The 18126-nt window shown below is 42.5% G+C and overlaps 1 protein-coding gene across 2 annotated transcripts in view; it reads right to left on the bottom strand.

Moving 5' to 3' along the window:
• SMYD1 (SET and MYND domain containing 1) overlaps positions 1–15226 on the bottom strand; it is a gene marked incomplete at both ends in the record, with an annotated part of 37315 nt that extends 22089 nt beyond the window's left edge. For both annotated transcript variants that reach the window (XM_082642182.1, XM_082642183.1), the window contains 2 exons: positions 1170–1346; positions 15090–15226. In XM_082642182.1, the coding sequence (XP_082498308.1) occupies positions 1170–1346; positions 15090–15226 (314 nt within the window). The remainder of the gene's footprint in view (positions 1–1169; positions 1347–15089) is intronic.
• Between the last annotated feature and the right edge of the window lie 2900 nt (positions 15227–18126).

Genomic DNA, 18126 nt, shown 5'->3' with positions numbered 1-18126 from the left:
CAATCTAGGAGGGGAAACAGTATAAGCAAAAGCCCTGAGGCAGCCCCAAACGTGCATATGCAGGGAGCCGAGGCGAGGAAGGCCTGATCGGCAAGGAGCAGAGAGGAGGAGAAGGGGGGGTGTTAACGTGGGACAAGAGGGAGGGCCCTAGAAAGCACAGAACTTTGTTTTTGGGGGAGGTGTTTTTTGTTTGTTTGTTTGTTTTTTTTACATCTTTGTTAGATTATAATTGCTTTACAATGTTGTGTTAGTTTCTGCTGTACAACAAAGTGAATCAGCTATATGTATACCTATATCCCCTCCCTCTTGGGCTTCCCTCCCACCCTCCCCATTCCACCCCTCTAGGTCGTCACAAAGCTGATCTCCCCGTGCTATACAGCATAGAAAGTACAGAACTTTGAGTATGACACAGAGGGCCTTACTTCACTCTGAGGGCAGAGAAGGCCCACTTGTTAACTGTTAGGCAGCCCATGCCCACAAGATAAAGCCTGTGACCAAGGGACACTTTGGTGACTCTCTGCCACTCATTAATTTTTTGACACAGTCAGATCAATTTTTAAAAATTAAACATCGGGGGACTTCCCTGGTGGCGCAGTGGTTGAGAATCTGCCTGCCAATTCAGGGGACATGGGTTCGAGTCCTGGTCCAGGAAGATCCCACATGCCGTGGAGCAACTAAGCCCGTGCGCCACAACTACTGAGCCTGCGCTCTAGAGTCCATGAGCCACAACTGCTGAGCCCACGAGCCACAACTACTGAAGCCCATGAGCCTAGAGCCTGTGCTCCGCAATGAGAGAAGCCACCGCAATGAGAAGCCCGCACACCACAGCCAAGAGTAGCCCCCGCTCGCCGTGACTAGAGAAAGCCCGCACATAGCAACAAAGACCCAACACGGCCAAAAATAAATAAACAAATAAAATTAAATTTAAAAAAAATTAAACACTGGGGAGCCGCACAGAACAAGTCTGCCGCTCCAGTGGAGATCCCCTCATAGATGGGCTTCCCAGACCAAGGGAGAGCACGGAAGAAGTGACCATATCCTGTCTCTTTGGGACTCTTTCCTGATTTGCACTCATCCCAACTTGCTTGGACCTGGGCATGCTGTCCCTGCCACCATCCCCCGCCTGACATTTGGGAATCCCAGTCCCCACCCTGGGGCCCAGCTCTGACCTGATGTTCTCATTGGGCACCTTCCCGTATCTCTTGATGGCCGAACACTCATTCTTGTGGTTCAGCCAAGCATCCTTCTGGCAGGTGCGGTCACAGTAATGGGCAAACTTGCACTGCCCGCAGCGATGGAGCTTCTCCTGCCTCTTGAAGCAGGTGTGGCACACAACATTCACAAGGCTGGAAATGGAGGGAGAAAACCTGTAATTGGGGGACACCACACTGGCTTTGGGGACACTGGCGTTCGGGTACTGGCTGTCCTTGTCTTTCTAAGCTTCAGATTCTCATTTTTCAAAATGAGGGGCTTGGGTTTCCAAAGATCCCCTCTAGCTACAGCTATGCTTTTGGCAGATATTTTTCAGTGAAACCAATGTAGGGAACTTTATTGTGCTCTTCGTATAAGCCCTTCAATTTCATTCAGCAAGAGGTCGTAGATTTACAACCTTTATGCGTTAGCCACCAGGCATACCACAAGTTGCTGGATGAACACTTGAACTTGGGATCACCATGCAGCATAAGCACCACTATAATAGAGGGGGGCACAGGGTATTCCTGGATCACAATGGAGGAGATCCTGGAGGAACCAAGGAAGTCTTCTAAGCTAAGGGAGTGGGTGGAAATTCCTCCCAGTCCTCTTGCCAAAAGTCACATGTCATTGGCACCGTGGCCCGGGAGAGGGCATACAGTGTGACATATTCTTCTCACTGTTGAAATGGAATGTCCCTTTCCCCAAAGAATAAAAATATCGTAACTACTTACAATATGATGGGACATGAAACATGACATGTTTTACACAAAATGAAGTCTACACGTTATGATGTATGTCATAGTTCTGCGTGTTTTGCAGGAGTAAAGTAAAGGCTACTGATGTCACAGATGTTATCTGATGTATTCTCCTGGCTCAGAGAGAGAGTGGAAGTGATGGGTGGCCAACCCCACAAACTGCTGTGTCCCCATCTGCTGTGATGCTAGTAATTTGTTACTAGTCAGAAAGTACTCAAGGGCATGAAAGGTTAGTGCTTATTTATAACTTACAGTAGATTCAAGGTTATTCCCATAATAATGTCTTCTTCTCTCCCTTGCATTCCCTTAAGCTCTCCCAACGAGAGAGGAAGAGTGGAATTAGCCTGGCATACTTACAGTTGCACAGAGTCCGCAGCACATCATAACTATGCCGCTACTGCTACTTTGACCAGGAGAAGGCTGGGGACAGAGACCCAGGATGCTCCAATATAGATTTCACCCCAGTCTGGGTGATGGAGAGACCTTTACAATCATGCATATTATCCCTTATCAGGCCTTGACTCGGTGCAACTATCAGTTCAATAATATCTCACCTTCATATTGTCTCATGAGCGTCTTTACAATCACTTTGCTATAATAAACGTTTAATTACTTTTCATGAAAAGAAAACGTGATCAATCTGAAATGATTTTTCTCCTAGTGAACACATAGTGGGTTCCAAATGTTAACCACCAAATTATTTTCTACAGGCTCACACACCTGTTTAAATCTCATTCCACAATTTTTCTAGGACTTGGAGTCCATTTTTGAAAGCTGGTGAAATCCAGGAAGTATTATGAGCTATCTCCTAACTTAGATCTCCTTGAGATGAGGCTGACCGTTCTCTCCATCACCCCACCTGCCAGTAAGGCTTAGCCACGAGGCTGGAACTAGGAAGAAGGAAGAGGGTGTGTCTGATGCAGAGAGGGGCTCCTCAAGCTTTAGTGCGCGTGCACACCATCAGAGATCATGTGGTTCTAATTCAACAGGTCTGGGGTGGGGCCTGAGATTCTGCATTTCTAACAAGCTCCAAGGTGATACTGATGCTGCAACTTTAAGTAGCATGAATGTAGATATGAGAGATAACCTAAATTCTACCCTTTCTTGGGGGCAGGAGGGGGGCAGCATGTATGGAAGTGTCAGGTAGGCAGGAAGCGGAAGTTTATATGAAAAAAAAAAAGCTTGTCTTTCTGGTCTCCATCTCTTTTTGTTGGTGGTGGGATGGGTATTACAGAAAGTCAGACCTGGAGTAGGTCAGAGTTGAGTTCAGCCCCTGATTCCAGTATCTACTGACTGTGTGACCTCAAGCAAGTACCCTAACCTCTCTGAGCCTTCGTTTCCTTATGTGAAAATGAGAATAGCAACACTTAGATCTTGATATCATTTAGACAAATGACTATTACCTTTCTTTAATTTTTTAAGAATTATTTATTTATTTTTGGCTGCGTTGGATCTTCGTTGCTGCACCCAGGCTTTCTCTCATTGCTGTGAGCAGGGGCTACTCTGTTGGGGTGTGTGGGCTTCTCGCTGCGGTGGTTTCTCTTGTTGCGGAGCATGGGCTCTAAGCACGCGGGCTCAGTAGTTGTGGCTCACGGGCTCTAGAGCACAGGCTCAGTAGTTGTGGCGCACGGGCTTAGTTGCTGTGCCGCATGTGGGATCTTCCCGGACCGGGGATCGAACCCACGTCCCCTGCACTGGCAGGTGAACTCTTAACCACTGCACCACCAGGGAAGTCCCACTATTACTTTTTAATGAAACATACTTGGTATCTTGAGTATCTTAAAAAACTCAAGCAAGAAGAAAATTACAAAGAAGTTCCAAAATTCTCCCACTCTCAGAGTGATTCAAGGATTAAATGAAACAACGTGTAAAGTAGCAGCGAAGAGCCTGGCACAGAACGAGTCCTCAGCAGATGTCAGAGGTTGGGCCAGGTGATCTCTGAGCACCTGCTCTCCTCCAGCACCCACTAATTCCCAGGCAGCCGCCATAGAGGAGGACTTCCTAAATGGAAGAGGACCTATAAGTAGGGGGCCAAGGGTACTTCCATGATAGAAATACCAGCCCTTCTTTACTTCCCCACCATGAGAGCATCTAAAAGATGTGATGTCTTAGAGGGAAGTGATAAGTGAAATAAGACAGAGAAAGACAAATACTATATGATATCACGAAAGACAAATACTATATGATATCACTTATGTGTGGAATCTAAAAAAACACAACCAACTAGTGAATATAACAAAAAAGAAGCAGATTCACAGATATAGAGGACAAACTAGTGGTTACCAGTGTGGAGAGGGAAGGGAGCGGGGCAATATAAGGGTGGGGGAGTAAGAGATACAAACTATTAGGTATAAAGTAAGCTACAAGGATATATTGTACAACCCAGGGAATATAGCCAATATTTTATCATAACTAAAAAGGGAGTATAAACTTAAAAAATTGTGACTCATTATATTGCACACCTGTAACTTGTATAATATCATACATCAACTATACCTCAATTAAAGTTCTAAGACCACTTTTTAATTTATTTATTTTATTGAAGTATAGTTGATTTACAACGTTTCAGGTATAGAGCAAAGTGATTCAGTTATACATACATATATATAATATATATTCTTTTTCAGATTCCTTACCATTATAGGTTATTACAAGATATTGAATATAGTTCCCTGTGCTGTATAGTAGGTCCTTGTTGTTCATCTGTTTTATATATAGTAGGTGTGTCTGTTAATCCTAAATTCCCAGTTTATCCCTCCCCCACTTAAAACCACTTTTTAGATTACAGGAGAAAGAGTGCTTCTTCCAGCCAGCTTAGCTGGTGACCTTCACCAAACCTCGTTTCTCCTCCTTAGTCTCATTTTTCCAGTCCCCACAAGAGTCCCATTTACACAATGCTTTGCAATTGAAAGAGATGTTTTTTAGGAATTCTCTTGTGCTAAACCTTCACAACAACCCTTTAGAGTACAGGTCATCACTATCCTCACAGGGATAGTATTCTCATAGGGGTCCCTGAGGGCTGACACTGCTCCCAGCACAGAAGGCAGAGGAAGCCACCAAGCCTACCTGCTTTGCCTGCAGCCCTGAGTGTGCCCTGCCGCAGCCAGTGGTCACCACTCACTTTTTGCTCTGCAGCCCTGGGCTATGTCATCTGTCAGAGTCAAGTGGGATGGAAAGGCAGCTGTTGCTCAGCTCCTTGTATGGAAATAACCGGTTACTGGACAGATAAATGCAAATAGAAGGTGCCTGCAAGGTGAATGAGACCTCCAAGGGCACAGCCAGAGAGAACTGGACCAGCAGTGCTGGCTTCCTGGGCTGCTTAAAAACTCTCACCCTGCAAAGTGGTCTCCCCTCAAAAATCGAGGGGGAGGGCACATGTCTTAAAGAACATCACATCCCTCAAGTACCCAGAGAACTTTACAATATTTTAAATTCCGTCTTTCTTCCTTGTTCCTTCCCATCTTTCTTCTTTTACAAGTATTTATTGGGCATCATTTGCAACAATGTGGATGGACCTAGAGGGTATTATGCTTAGTGCAGTAAGTCAGAGAGAGAAAGACAAATACTGTTTGTTATCACTTATATGTGGAATCTAAAAAATAAAGTAGATGGATGAGTATAACAATACAGAAACAGACTCACAGATATAGAGAACAAGCTAGTGGTTACCGGTGGGGAGAGGGAAAGTAGGAGGGGCAGGATAGGGGTATGGGATTAAGAGGTACAAACTACTATGTATAAAATAAATGTATAAAAACTATAAAGAAATAAGCCATAAGGGTACAACACAGGGAAATATAGACTATTTTGTAATAGCTTTAAATGGAGTATAATCTATAAAAATATTGAATCAATATGTTGTACACCTGAAACTAATATAATATAGTAAATCAACTATACTTCAATTTTTTAAATTTTTTGTTTTTATTCATATTCTTTTTAAACTATACTTCAATTTTAAAATGTAAATTAAAAATTTTTAAGTTTATTAAAAAATATTTATTGAGCTTCTATTATGTGCTGTGCATTGAGCTAGGTGACAGAGGGCCTTAAAGATAAAGAAGATACAAACTTTGCCTTCAAGCAGTCCCAAGGCTGGGCTGGGGCATAAACACATATAAGCAAGGTGAGGCATGCCATCCAGGAGTGCTGGGAACCTGCTGCAGGGTTCAAGGTGAGGGAGGGAGGAATCTGGGAAGGTGATCACCGAGGTGGGGGGAGGCACTGTTCTGACCCTCTAAAAATGAGTTGAGTTGTACTCAGGAGGTCAAATTCTTCCACCATGGAGAGGCACTGGCACTAATCAAAGGCTTCCATGGGGGGAGGAGTCGGGGCAGGCACATATAGGAGAGAGGAGGAGCTGTTTGACCAGATCATAGGATGCACCGTATGGGGAAAAAGTGTTGGAAAAATGACCGGACTGTGGGGGACCTGGAATGCAACTCTCAGTAGCAAGTCCTTATTCTGCAGCAGAGGGAAGCCACTGGAGGCTTCTGCAGAGAGGAGAAACACGGCCACATAGGGAAAAACACTTTCTTTTCCCTATGGCATCTACCTAATGTCCTTTTCAAATGGTCCACGTCAACACTTAAGGGGCATCACTGGATTCACATTTGCATGATTATGTACCTTAGCAGAAGAAGTTAGGTGGTACTGCATCCCTAGGTCAGACCTAGGGATTACCTATTTATTTTTAACATCTCTTTCATTAAAATAGCACTTCTCAAGATTTTCTCTGCCGCAACTCCCAGGACAAGGCTCACACGCCCCACTCAGACCTGGATGCATCTCCCACATTCTACCTGAGACCAAACCCCTCTTCCCAGGCTCAGAACACATCTGAAGGTGCCATTGTTATGGGGACAACATGGCATTTGACCTAATCTATGTTTAAAAGGCTATTATCCCCAAACTTCTGCATTGAAGGATTAGTTAACAAAATTTAGCAACACAGCTCACAACGGGTCATATGACATTTCAACACGTCTGACCTCCACAGCTAAATTAAAGCACCAAATTAAAAGCATATTTCTAAATCTACTGTGGTTATCCTTAAAATCAAGTGCCAATGTTTAAGGCTGTAACCTGAATACTTTCACAGTTACTCATTTTCTGAACTATCTGTTCAGGAATTTCTCTAATCCCTTTATTAAATTATTTCCATTTATAGCATCATTTATCCCCCACCACCTACCCACCAGTTGTTACCAGATTAAAGGCTACACTTGGCGTTTGTGCATATGCCATGGTTAATTCTCGTGTTCCCACAGCCCCACATAGAATTACATGGGCTGAAAGCCCAACTCTCTCCACGGGACCTGAAGAAGCTCATAGTTGGTTTGATTTTCAAAAGCCCAGCTGACAGTAATTTCTTTTAAAATACCTTTATTTTTCTCATGTTCTCATCTTTATTTTTCCCTACTCAGATAGACAGATAGATAGATATTCTCATATTCTCTTGGGCACTTTCAACTCTTTAAACAGAATCATTTAGGAGCTAGTCAAGAACTTAAAAAAAATCCACTATCTTTGCCACTTCTTAACATCTTTTGTGATAAATTGGATTAATAGGAAATTTATATTATTGGTTGTGGTAGGCTGGAAAATAGCCCCCCAAAAATGTCAATGTCCTAATCCTGGAAACTGTGAATTACCTTACATGGCAAAAGGAACTTTGCAGATATAATTAAAATTAAGGACCTTGAGATGGGGAGATAATCCTGAATCATCTGGGTGGCCTAACATAATCACAAGGGTCCTAATAAGAAGGAGGCAGGAGGTCGGAGGAGGAGAAGAGGCTATGTAGCTGCTTTGAAGATAAAACCCAGGGGTGCAGTCATTCTGTAGAAGCTAGAAAAGTCTAGGAAGCGTAGTCCTGTGGACGCATTTCAGATCTCTGACCTCCAGAATTGTACGATAATAAATTTGTGTTGTTTAAGCCACTAAATTTGTAGTAATTTTTACACCAACAGTAGGAAACTAATACATTGGTTTGTTATTATAAACACTTTTTTTCCTGTATAATCACATGTATATTTCTATTTCTTACCTATGAGTTTTTGGATTTAACCATTCTCAAGCCCCAGAACCAGGTGTTTATTCTTCTGAAATTGATGGGTGTGTATTCTTTCTTTTATTATGGCTAAATAATATTAATTGGACTGACAAGAACAAAAGAAAATTAAGTAGGCAATGCTGGGCCCACTTGTGTGTCAGGGGATGGGAGGCAGTGAGAAATGATGACGGACAAGATCCTGGGAGATTCATACCTGCCCTATGACTCACTCCTGTGACCTGGGGAAAGCCTCACTAAGCGTCATCTGTAAGAGAGGATTGTATGAATTCAATGGGTCTCAAACTTCTCGGTTGAGGATCATTTTGAAAGAGATAACTTTCTCCCCAGAAATAAAAAGCATGCACGCACATCCACATAAACTTTGATCCTCCAATTATAGGTGTTTCCTTAGCTAAGGATCCATGGACTCAGGTTAGGAACCAGTAGGCTAGATATACTCTAAATTCAAGACATCTGGGGCTGTTAAAAAAAGAATAATCAAATAGTATTTTTGGCTTCTAGAGATGCCCACAAGCACATTTCCTATGCCATATCTTGTATTTGATGCTAAAATAAAATAATAATCAGAACAAGCTTTATTCCTATATTAGCTTAGCACCCTTCTCTTCCTGCACTGGAGTCCTTTGCATGTACTGAAGAAATGGTGCAACCCAGAAATCTCAGGCTGGAAGAGATCCTCAGGGTCATATGACTCAATTCCCCTCTATGGCCCGACTCTTCGTGCACCTCATCTCTGTCAGGTTGTCACCAGGAAATATACAACCTTGAAAATAGCCCTTTCCATCTCCAGACTGTGCCAACAGCCCTGTTCTACCTATCAGGCAATAGAAGCTCAGTGTCAAAGGCCTAAAAGCTTGCAGGTGGCCCAGAAAAGGACTGGGACTGATAACACCTCTTAATAGTTCCAAATTTTTTTTAAACAAAAACAAAACTGCAAACTGGAATTTAATAACAATTTCAAAAGCAGCGTTATGAAAGTCCATTCAGAAGTGGTAAGCAAAACTACACTTTGACATGTTGTGAGTTGGTGTCTCTAAAGGTAAGGATATCTAAGACCTTCTTAAATGGCTTGAGCTCTGGCTAGGACTTTTTCTCTCTCCCATTGTGACCTGAAATATGACTCTGTATCTTCTGCTCAAGGTGTCCATTTCTTACTCTTCTGTCAATTAAAAAAGAAAAAGTTCAGGGCTTCCCTGGTGGCATAGTGGTTGAGAGTCCGCCTGCCGATGCAGGGGACACGAGTTCGTGCCCCGGTCCGGGAGGATCCCACATGCCGCGGAGCAGCTGGGCCTGTGAGCCATGGCCGCTGAGCCTGCGCGTCTGGAGCCTGTGCTCCGCAACGGGAGAGGCCACAACAGTGAGAGGCCCGTGTACCGCAAAAAAAAAAAAAAAAGAAAGAAAGAAAAAGTTCATAACCCTCTTTCTTGCAAATAACAGTTTGCTATTGGTAGATGGCTATTAGGAGAAGTATTTCAATGTTACTGTAAAACATGCTTCAACTTCATGCCCCTAGTGAATTCTCTGGAATCTATTCCAGGCTGACCATGTACCTTTTGGTTGTGGGTATTGTTTGAAGATGATGGTGATGATGTGATTTTATTCATATTGTAATAAATTGTGCCCCATGGACCTTACTTAGTCTGTGGGTCAACTGGGTTAACCAACTGATTGCTTTTACAGTTTGGAAAAGATGGAGGTTGTACTTCAGAGGGCTGGAAGGGTCCTTCCAAGACCAAGCACAGAAAAGATAAGGATCCAATCTCCTTGCTGAGGCTTGAGTCACACTTAAGACTAAAACCATTTATCTTCTCATTCCATTGGATGTAAAATGAACTAAATAAGCTAAAAAAGGAAAATGAAAGATGCAATGACAATAAGTAACTGGAATAAAAGTAAACTAAAAGAAAAAAAAGAAACTTAAAGCTTAGACATCATTTTAAAAGATACATGTAAAATGAGAAAAATGGATAGTTTTAAATATAAAAGACATGAAAAATTAAAGAAAGTCAAAACTAATTGAAGACTATAAAAGAATTGAAATCCAATGAGCTGGGGACTTCCCTAGTGGTGCAGTGGCTAAGATTGCACACTCCCAATGCAGGGGACCTGGCATCAATCCCTGGTCAGGGAACTAGATCCCACATGACACAACTAAGAGTTTGAATGCCACAACTAAAGACACCACCTGCCGCTACTAAGACCCAGTGCTGCCAAACAAATACATAAATATTAAAAAAAAGAAAAGAAATCCAATGACTAAGAAACCAAAATGATGCAAAAGAATTCAGAAAATTTAGAAGTCTTGAACATTAAGAAGTAATAAACAAATGAGCTACACATAATTTTAAAATGAGGGCATCAATATAAAATAGACAAATCACAAAAGAAGAAATGTAACGACCAATAAACTTTTTTTTTTTTTTTTGCTGCACTGTGTAGCTTTCAGGATCTTAGTTCCCCAACCAGGGATTGAACCTGAGCCCCCAGGAGTAGTAACTCAGAGTCCTAACCACTGGACCTCCAGGGAATTCCCCAATAAACATATTTTTAAGGACCTTTCATCTCCCTAATAATAATAAAAAACTTCAAAACAAAATAATGCTAAAATAAGTTTTAAACGTTAAGGTGGAAAATACAAAAGTAAAAGATAGCTTTCCATGTTGGCCAGAGTTGGGAAGGAGAGGCCAATGCTCTACTACTCATGGAGAAAACTGGTTTGATCCCTTTTGGTGGGGTGATTTGGAGACCTATATTAAGAGCCTTAAAAATGTCTTTAGAATCCAAAATATATATTTCTAGTTCATCTTTAATAACTAATCAGATACATAAGGAAAGGTCTACTAGGAAAAGTAGGAAAGAACTTTGATGTCCAAAATATAACACTTGTCAAATTGATGGACAACAGTCAAAAAAGGGAATATTATACAGTCACTAAAAATGCTTTGAAAGGATAATAAAGTTTTGGAAAGTTGCTCACAATATATCGTGAAGTAAAGAAGACAAGTTGCACAATACTTCCACTTTCGTGTAAAGAAAAAATGTATATGTTAATTACATTGAATCTAAGATATCGTCAATTATTAAATGCACTACTTTTTTTTACCATTAAGAAACAACAGCATCAAAATGCTCCCAATTAAATCATAATGAGCCATAGATTTTAGGATACCTCATGATTTCAGAGATGTTAAAATGAAATATGTATTCTAGAATTGAGAAAATACTATGTTGTGTCACATTCCTTTCATTGTAAAATAACCTCCCCCAAATATTTTAATATCTTGAATTTAGGGAAGCGTTTTATGATCAAGGTATACATTTAATACAGTGTTTCTCCCACCACCACCCTCCACCTACAAATCGCTGGGATCAAGAAAATATTTTATATGCATCATATTTGCATAAAAGAATTGTAAGAAGCCAATTATACCTCAATTTTTAAAGAAAAAAAAAGTTGTAATGATATATACCAGAAGGTTAACAGTAGTTTTCTGTAAATGCTAAGGTTGCAGAGAATTTTTATTTTCTTACTTTGGTTTTCCTATATTTTCTAAAATAACTTTTTTAAAAATCTATACAAGAGAGCATAATGAATTTCCAGATTAGTCCCGCCTCATGCAGAAATAAGCAGGATCAGTCGGGCTAAGGAATCATGGAGCTCCTATTCTTTGTCCTCCCTAGAACTGGGAACCCTCAAAGTACAGAGCTAGAAGGACAGAGAGAAACCTTGAACAGCCCCTTCACCACCCCTGGGGTCTCATCCATTTTGAAAGACCAAATCCATGAAAAACAACTCCTTGGTAAATTGACCTTACCCACCTACTTCGCCTTCATCCCTTTCCAGCACCCAACCCAAAATACCTAAAAGGGATGGCAAATAGGCTTTCTTTTAAATACCAGTTTTTGTTGATTAGCAGTGGCTCCCTGGAGTACCCTGCTAGAAAGAACTCTGAGGCCAAGTTGGAGTTCAGGAGAAAGGAGTTGCCTGATTGATTAGCCATGTCTGCCAGGGATCATGGTAGCCCAACTGCTACACATTTGCCAGGTCTGAATGGATTATCTCTCTTGTATTCTTGCTCCTTTATGTTTAAGCAGACCAGCTGTTTTTCCAACAAGAAAAATTAAAGAGATCCTAACCAGACTAAGGACTATATTATAAAGGCCTGGATTGCTGCTCTTAATGCTAAGCCCAGTCTATTCTAGCAAAGATGCAATTCAACTTGCAAGTCAGCATGACACAGTGCAGCTTTATATTTTATTTTATTATTATTTTATTTATTTATTTATTTATTTTTTTGCGGTACGCTGGCCTCTCACTCTTGTGGCCTCTCCCGTTGAGGAGCACAGGCTCCGGACACGCAGGCTCAGCGGTCATGGCTCACGGGCCCAGCCGCTCCACGGCATGTGCGATCTTCCCGGACCGGGGCACGAACCCGTGTCCCCTGCATCGACAGGCGGACTGTCAACCACTGCGCCACCAGGGAAGCCCATCAGCATTATATTTTAAAGCTGAATATCGCATATATTATGAACCAGTAATTCCACTCCTAGGATACTCACCTCATGTATCTGTTCACCAAGAGATACAAACAAAAATGTCCATAGCAAACAGTTATTACTTCAAATGAATGATGAATTCTTTACAGTAAGAAAAACAGGTAAACAACCTAAATGTCCAGTTATAAAGGAGTGGTCAAAAAGCATGCAGCCGTTAAATACTATGTTTATGAAGAGAGTATAGTAACACAGAAGGTACTTAAATCATTAAATGAAAAGCCATGATAGTTTATAAGATCCCAGCTAATAGTACAAATGAAATCTATGTTTTCAAATAAGCTGGAAGGAAATAGACAACAATGTTAATGTTAGCTTCGTGTGAAGATACATTTTTTGGGGGCTTCCCTGGTGGCGCAGTGGTTGAGAGTCCGCCTGCCAATGCACAGGACACGGGTTCGTGCCCCGGTCCGGGAAGATCCCACATGCCACGGAGCGGCTGGGCCCGTGAGACATGGCCGCTGAGCCTGCTCGTCCGGAACCTGGGCTCCGCAACGGGAGAGGCCACAGCAGTGAGAGGCCCGCGTACCGCAAAAAAAAAAAGATACATTTTTTTTCTTCCTAAGTTTTACTCTTGTAATGGAAGGAAAACCTGCTCAATTCCAAACGCTCTTGAAAACGAAAGGTGATTGGCTATCTTGGCTTTGAGGGAATTGGAGACACCCACAGAGGTGTTCCATAAAAGGCAAGGTGGCAACTCAGCAATAGTAACAAGATGATTGTTCAGAGTTCCTGTGTTTCTAGCTTTTTATGTCTTAATTCTGAATCCGACTGACTCCTCAACTGCCCCCAACACACACACACAAGTAAATAAAGACACGCTCCCCTTGAAGAGGTATTACTGTCATCTCAGCCCCCCTAAATTCTTCAGCTGTAGCTAGCCGTATACTCTGTTCACTGCCTTTTCCCTGAAGGTCTTGATAAGCTGGAAGAAATGAGAATTTGGATGTTACTCAAATTATCTCTGACAAGCCGTGCCTATTCTCAGGATGGTCATACAATGAGCCAATCACAAAACCTAGATTATCAAAGGCCATCTTAATTCAGACCACTTCAACGTCAGGCAGGTCACCCCAGTTCTGGGGCTCAGAGAATACGGTCATAATTTTATCACAGTGCAGGGTTTTGTTTTGTTGTGTTAATAAAGAAAGGTTTCGTACTACTTTAAAAGTTTGGTGGTCACGTATGGACAGGATTGTGGGGAAATGGGGATGTAAGTTAATAGAGCCACTTTGGAGATCCTATTAAAATGGAAAACAGCATACCCTATGGCATGGTGATTCCTCTTCTAGCCATTTATCCTAGAGAATAATCACACATGTATACAAGTGGACGAAGTCAAGGATTTTGATCACAGAAATGTTTGTTTTTATGAAAAATTGGAAACCACCAAATGTCTCTCAACAGGGGAATAGATTTTCAAAAGTTCATATATTCATAGGGTAGAAAAGCCACAGCAGTTAAAATCCACAGCAGTCCATATAGCATATGTATCAACATGGATAGATCTACATGTGGGCAGGAAAAACACAGATCTTTGAGGATTTAAAAGAAGTGGCTATAGACTTATAATTCCCATAAGGATATATATCAAAACATGTTGTTGGGTGAAAAGAGCAAGTTCCAGAATGACATCTAAAGTATGATACCATTGGGAGTTCTCTGATGGCCTAGTGGTTAGCATCCCAGGCTTTCACTGCCATGGCCCGGGTTCAAGCCCAGGTCGGGGACCTGAGGTCCCCCAAGCTACCTGGCGCAGCCAGAAAAAAAAAAGAAGTATGACACCATTTCTGTTAAAAAGAAAAAACAGACAAACTACAGCTATACTTCTTGATAAGTACGGATAAACATAGGCAGGCAGGTACATAGATAGATAGATACATAGATAGATAGAGATATATGTAATAGTACAAGAACATTCTAGAAGGAAACACATTAAAATCATAACAAGGGTTACCTCTGAAGAAAGACAGAGGGGACTGGGACATGGGGTGATAAAGCTGAAAGGGGATTCCAGTTCATTGGAGATATTCTAATTTTTAAAGGTAAGTGGATTCCAGAGTTACTTGTGTATTTACAATTACTTTTTTAAAGTCTCAGCAATTACTTAATCCTCTAATATATTTATTACACCTCAGAAGCTAAAAACATGGAGCCTTCCATACAAGAACATTTCCTAGGGCAACACACCCACCTCTCCACTCCCTGTCCCTCCACCCTCTCCACACACGGCACTCCCACTCAACCAAGTTCACTGGTGTTCTGAGAGCGTGCCCCAAAGCCTTTGCTCGCCTTTGCAACCCTCCTGAGCACAAGAGCAAATCCCATTGGCCATGACTCTTTGCAGAAACAGTCATGCCAGCAAACACTTAGCTGTCCGAGTGCCCTGCATTATCAATGGTCACATGGACTGTATCCCTTTCCCTGCTGATTTTGAGAGTAAAGTATTCGAGAATGTGGCACCGGCCAAACCAATGGGAGAAAAGAAGACAACAACCCACATTCCGTACCTGTCAAAGACCACTGCGGAATAAGCCCGCTCGGCAAAGATGACGTCAGCAGCCCAGAACTCCTTAGTGGCCTTCAGACCCCTGCCTTTGCCCTCAGAAGTGAAGACCTCCACGTTCTCCATTCCCCCTATTGTCATCTCAGAACCTTCGGGCAGCTCAGCAGATATCTAACACTGAGCCAAGTCCCTTGTCCTCGCTGCTATTTCAGCACCTTCAGCATCCCAACAGCAAGACTATAAATGGACAGGCACCTCCCCTTCCCTATCCCCTCTCAGCCACTGGGCCCTCACTCCCCCCTGCCTCTTTTCCTGGAGACAGGGATGGGCCAGAGGACAGTGACCTGGGAAGGGTCCCATTCACCGCCCAGCAAAACTGACAAAGTTGAAAATGACCATGGGCTGGTGTGCTTCTCAAATTGGGCCTGAAAACTTTTGAAAAGTTCCTTTGCAAGTAGTTAAGTCCTGGATTGCAGTCATGCTCAGCTGTAGTTGGAATAGGCAGCACTTGGTCAGTAGGGTATTTTTAGCAGCCAGATGCCTCTGTCAATCCAAAGCAGACAGCTGAAATGGTCCAAGAGAAGAGGCGAGGTGATGCCTGCTGCTCTGGGACCCTTCAGCTGTCAGGCTTGGACTTTCTCAAGTGAGATGGGCCCCTTGTTTCCGTACTCCCTCCCCCACGGGCAGATTGTTGGCAGAAAGCAGCCGATGCTAAATTGACCCCTTTGCCGTGTATATAACAGTACTATTTAGGTTCCAAGGGACATCCCTCTTCTCCAGTATTACCTGGGGCTCCCACAACATCCCCACCTGGGGCACGGAGGTCTGAGTGTTCCCTGATGATGTATTACTCAGGTTGTATTATGAGAGGAGGTAGGCCTTGAAAATGAAAACCCTCGTGTCTATCATTCTATCAAATCTCCCTTAAATGGGTGTCTGCTGCCAGAAAAATACCAATACCTTCTTCTTTCCCAGGAATGAGGACATTGGAAGGATTATTCTAAAATCTCTGTTGAACTAAATGCTACTCATCTTGATCTCCAGGCAGCTCTCACTGATGTTGAAGAGAAAGACATTTCCAGATCTGGAGCTATGGCTTATCTTCAAGGTAATATTTTTAGTTTCAGGGATGCCTCTGTTTACAGATGTCTGTGCTCCGGGTTTCTGTGAGTGTAGTAGTTTACAAGCACTGGCTTCTGAGTCACATAGATCTGTGTTTGACTTTTGAGCCTACTAGGACAACTTTGAGATAGTACCTGTAAAACAAGAGTGATAATTTCAACCTCACTGGTAAATGAGATAATATATACAAAGGACATAGCACAGCACTTGGTACTTAGTACAGAACTTATTAAATGATAGCAAATTTATTTTATTTATTCTGTCACGTTACCTTCCCCAAACCATCAAGATATGCTAGAAATTCTAATGTGTCTTTAACCAAATTGCATCTCCTGAAACTTCTTTGACTCTTGGAAGCAGGTGCAGAATCCTCTGTCAGACCATGTATCCCAATTTTTAGGTCATAACACATAGCCCCTGGAACCAGAGAATAACTCAGTGACTTCTGATGTATCCAAAAGACCAAAACACATTAAGACCTTTAAAACTGGGTGCCCCCAAAAGTAAGCATCACATGCTCTCAGGGAAAAAAAATGATTAAAAAGGAGTTCTTTAGGTTAGTTTCAAATGAATGCCTGCATCCACATTGCCTGGCAACAGCCAGAGTCCACCCTTGGGAGCTAACAGCTCAGCCTGGCAGGGATGGTGGTGTTCTTCTCTAGACATTTATACCCCTGGAACAGGTTCAGCCCAAGCCAAGGTCAAGGAAGAAATCTACCTGCCCCAAGTCAGAAAGAGAGAGGGAGCATCAAACCCAGTGCTTTAGCTTCAACTGAGTCTCAACCTTAGCAGAACAACAAGAATTATTTTATTAAAGTTTGGTAGACAGAGTAATGGTTCCCCAAAAATATCCAGGTCCTACTCCCCAGACCTGTGAATATGTTACTTTACATAGCAAAAGGGACTTTGCAAATGTGATTAAATTAAGTATCTTGAGAGAGGGAGATTATCCCTGGGTTGCATTGTCCAAGAGGACCCAATGGAATCACAAGAATCCTTATAAGAGGAGGTTAGGGGGATCAGAGTCAGGTGGGGATGTAACAGTGGAAGCAAGAGGGTCAGAGTCAGAGAGACAGTTGAAGATGCTATACTGTTGGCTTTGAAATTGGAGGAAGGGGCTATGAGCAGAGAAATGCTGGCACCCTCTAGAAACTAGAAAAGGCAGGGGTACAGCTGCTCCCTCAAGAGCCCTCAAAGGAAGCATGGCCCCGACGACACCTTGATTTAAGCCCAGTGAATCCCATTTCTGGCTCCTGACCAGCAAACTTTAAGATAGTAAATTTGTTATTTTATGCCACTAAGTAACTTGTTACAGCAGCAATAGGAAACTAACACTTAAAGTATTATACTTAGTTTATCATTATAGTAAGTATTATATAAAATCCCTTTTGCTGGGCTTCCCTGGTGGTGCAGTGGTTGAGAGTCCGCCTGCCGATGCAGGGGACACAGGTTCCTGCCCTGGTCCAGGAGGATCCCACATGCCGTGGAGCAGCTGGGCCCGTGAGCCATGGCCACTGAGCCTGCTCGTCCAGAGCCTGTGCTCCGCAACGGGAGAGGCCACAACAGTGAGAGGCCCGCGTACCGCAAAAAAAATAATAATAATAATAGTAGTTCTTAAACTTAAAAAACATAAATTACTAACTCCTATAGTCTGAACGTTTGTGTCCCCCACCAAATTCATATGTAGAAATCCTTACCCCAAAGGTGATGGTATTAATAGGTGGAATATTTGGGGGTACTTAAATCATGAAGGTGGAGCCCTCATGAATGAGATTACATAGCGCCTTATAGAAGAGCCTCCAGAGAGATGCCCTAGGCCCTTCTCTTCTGCCATGTGAGGACACATGGAGAATCCTGTGACCTGGAAGGGAACCTTCAGCCAAACATGCTGACACCCTGATCTAAGACTTCAAGCTTCC

This window comes from Mesoplodon mirus (genome assembly GCF_964341445.2).
Source record: "Mesoplodon mirus genome assembly, chromosome: 14".
NCBI classification, from domain to species: Eukaryota; Metazoa; Chordata; class Mammalia; order Artiodactyla; family Ziphiidae; genus Mesoplodon; species Mesoplodon mirus.
This window is presented reverse-complemented; position numbering and strand designations above follow the sequence as displayed.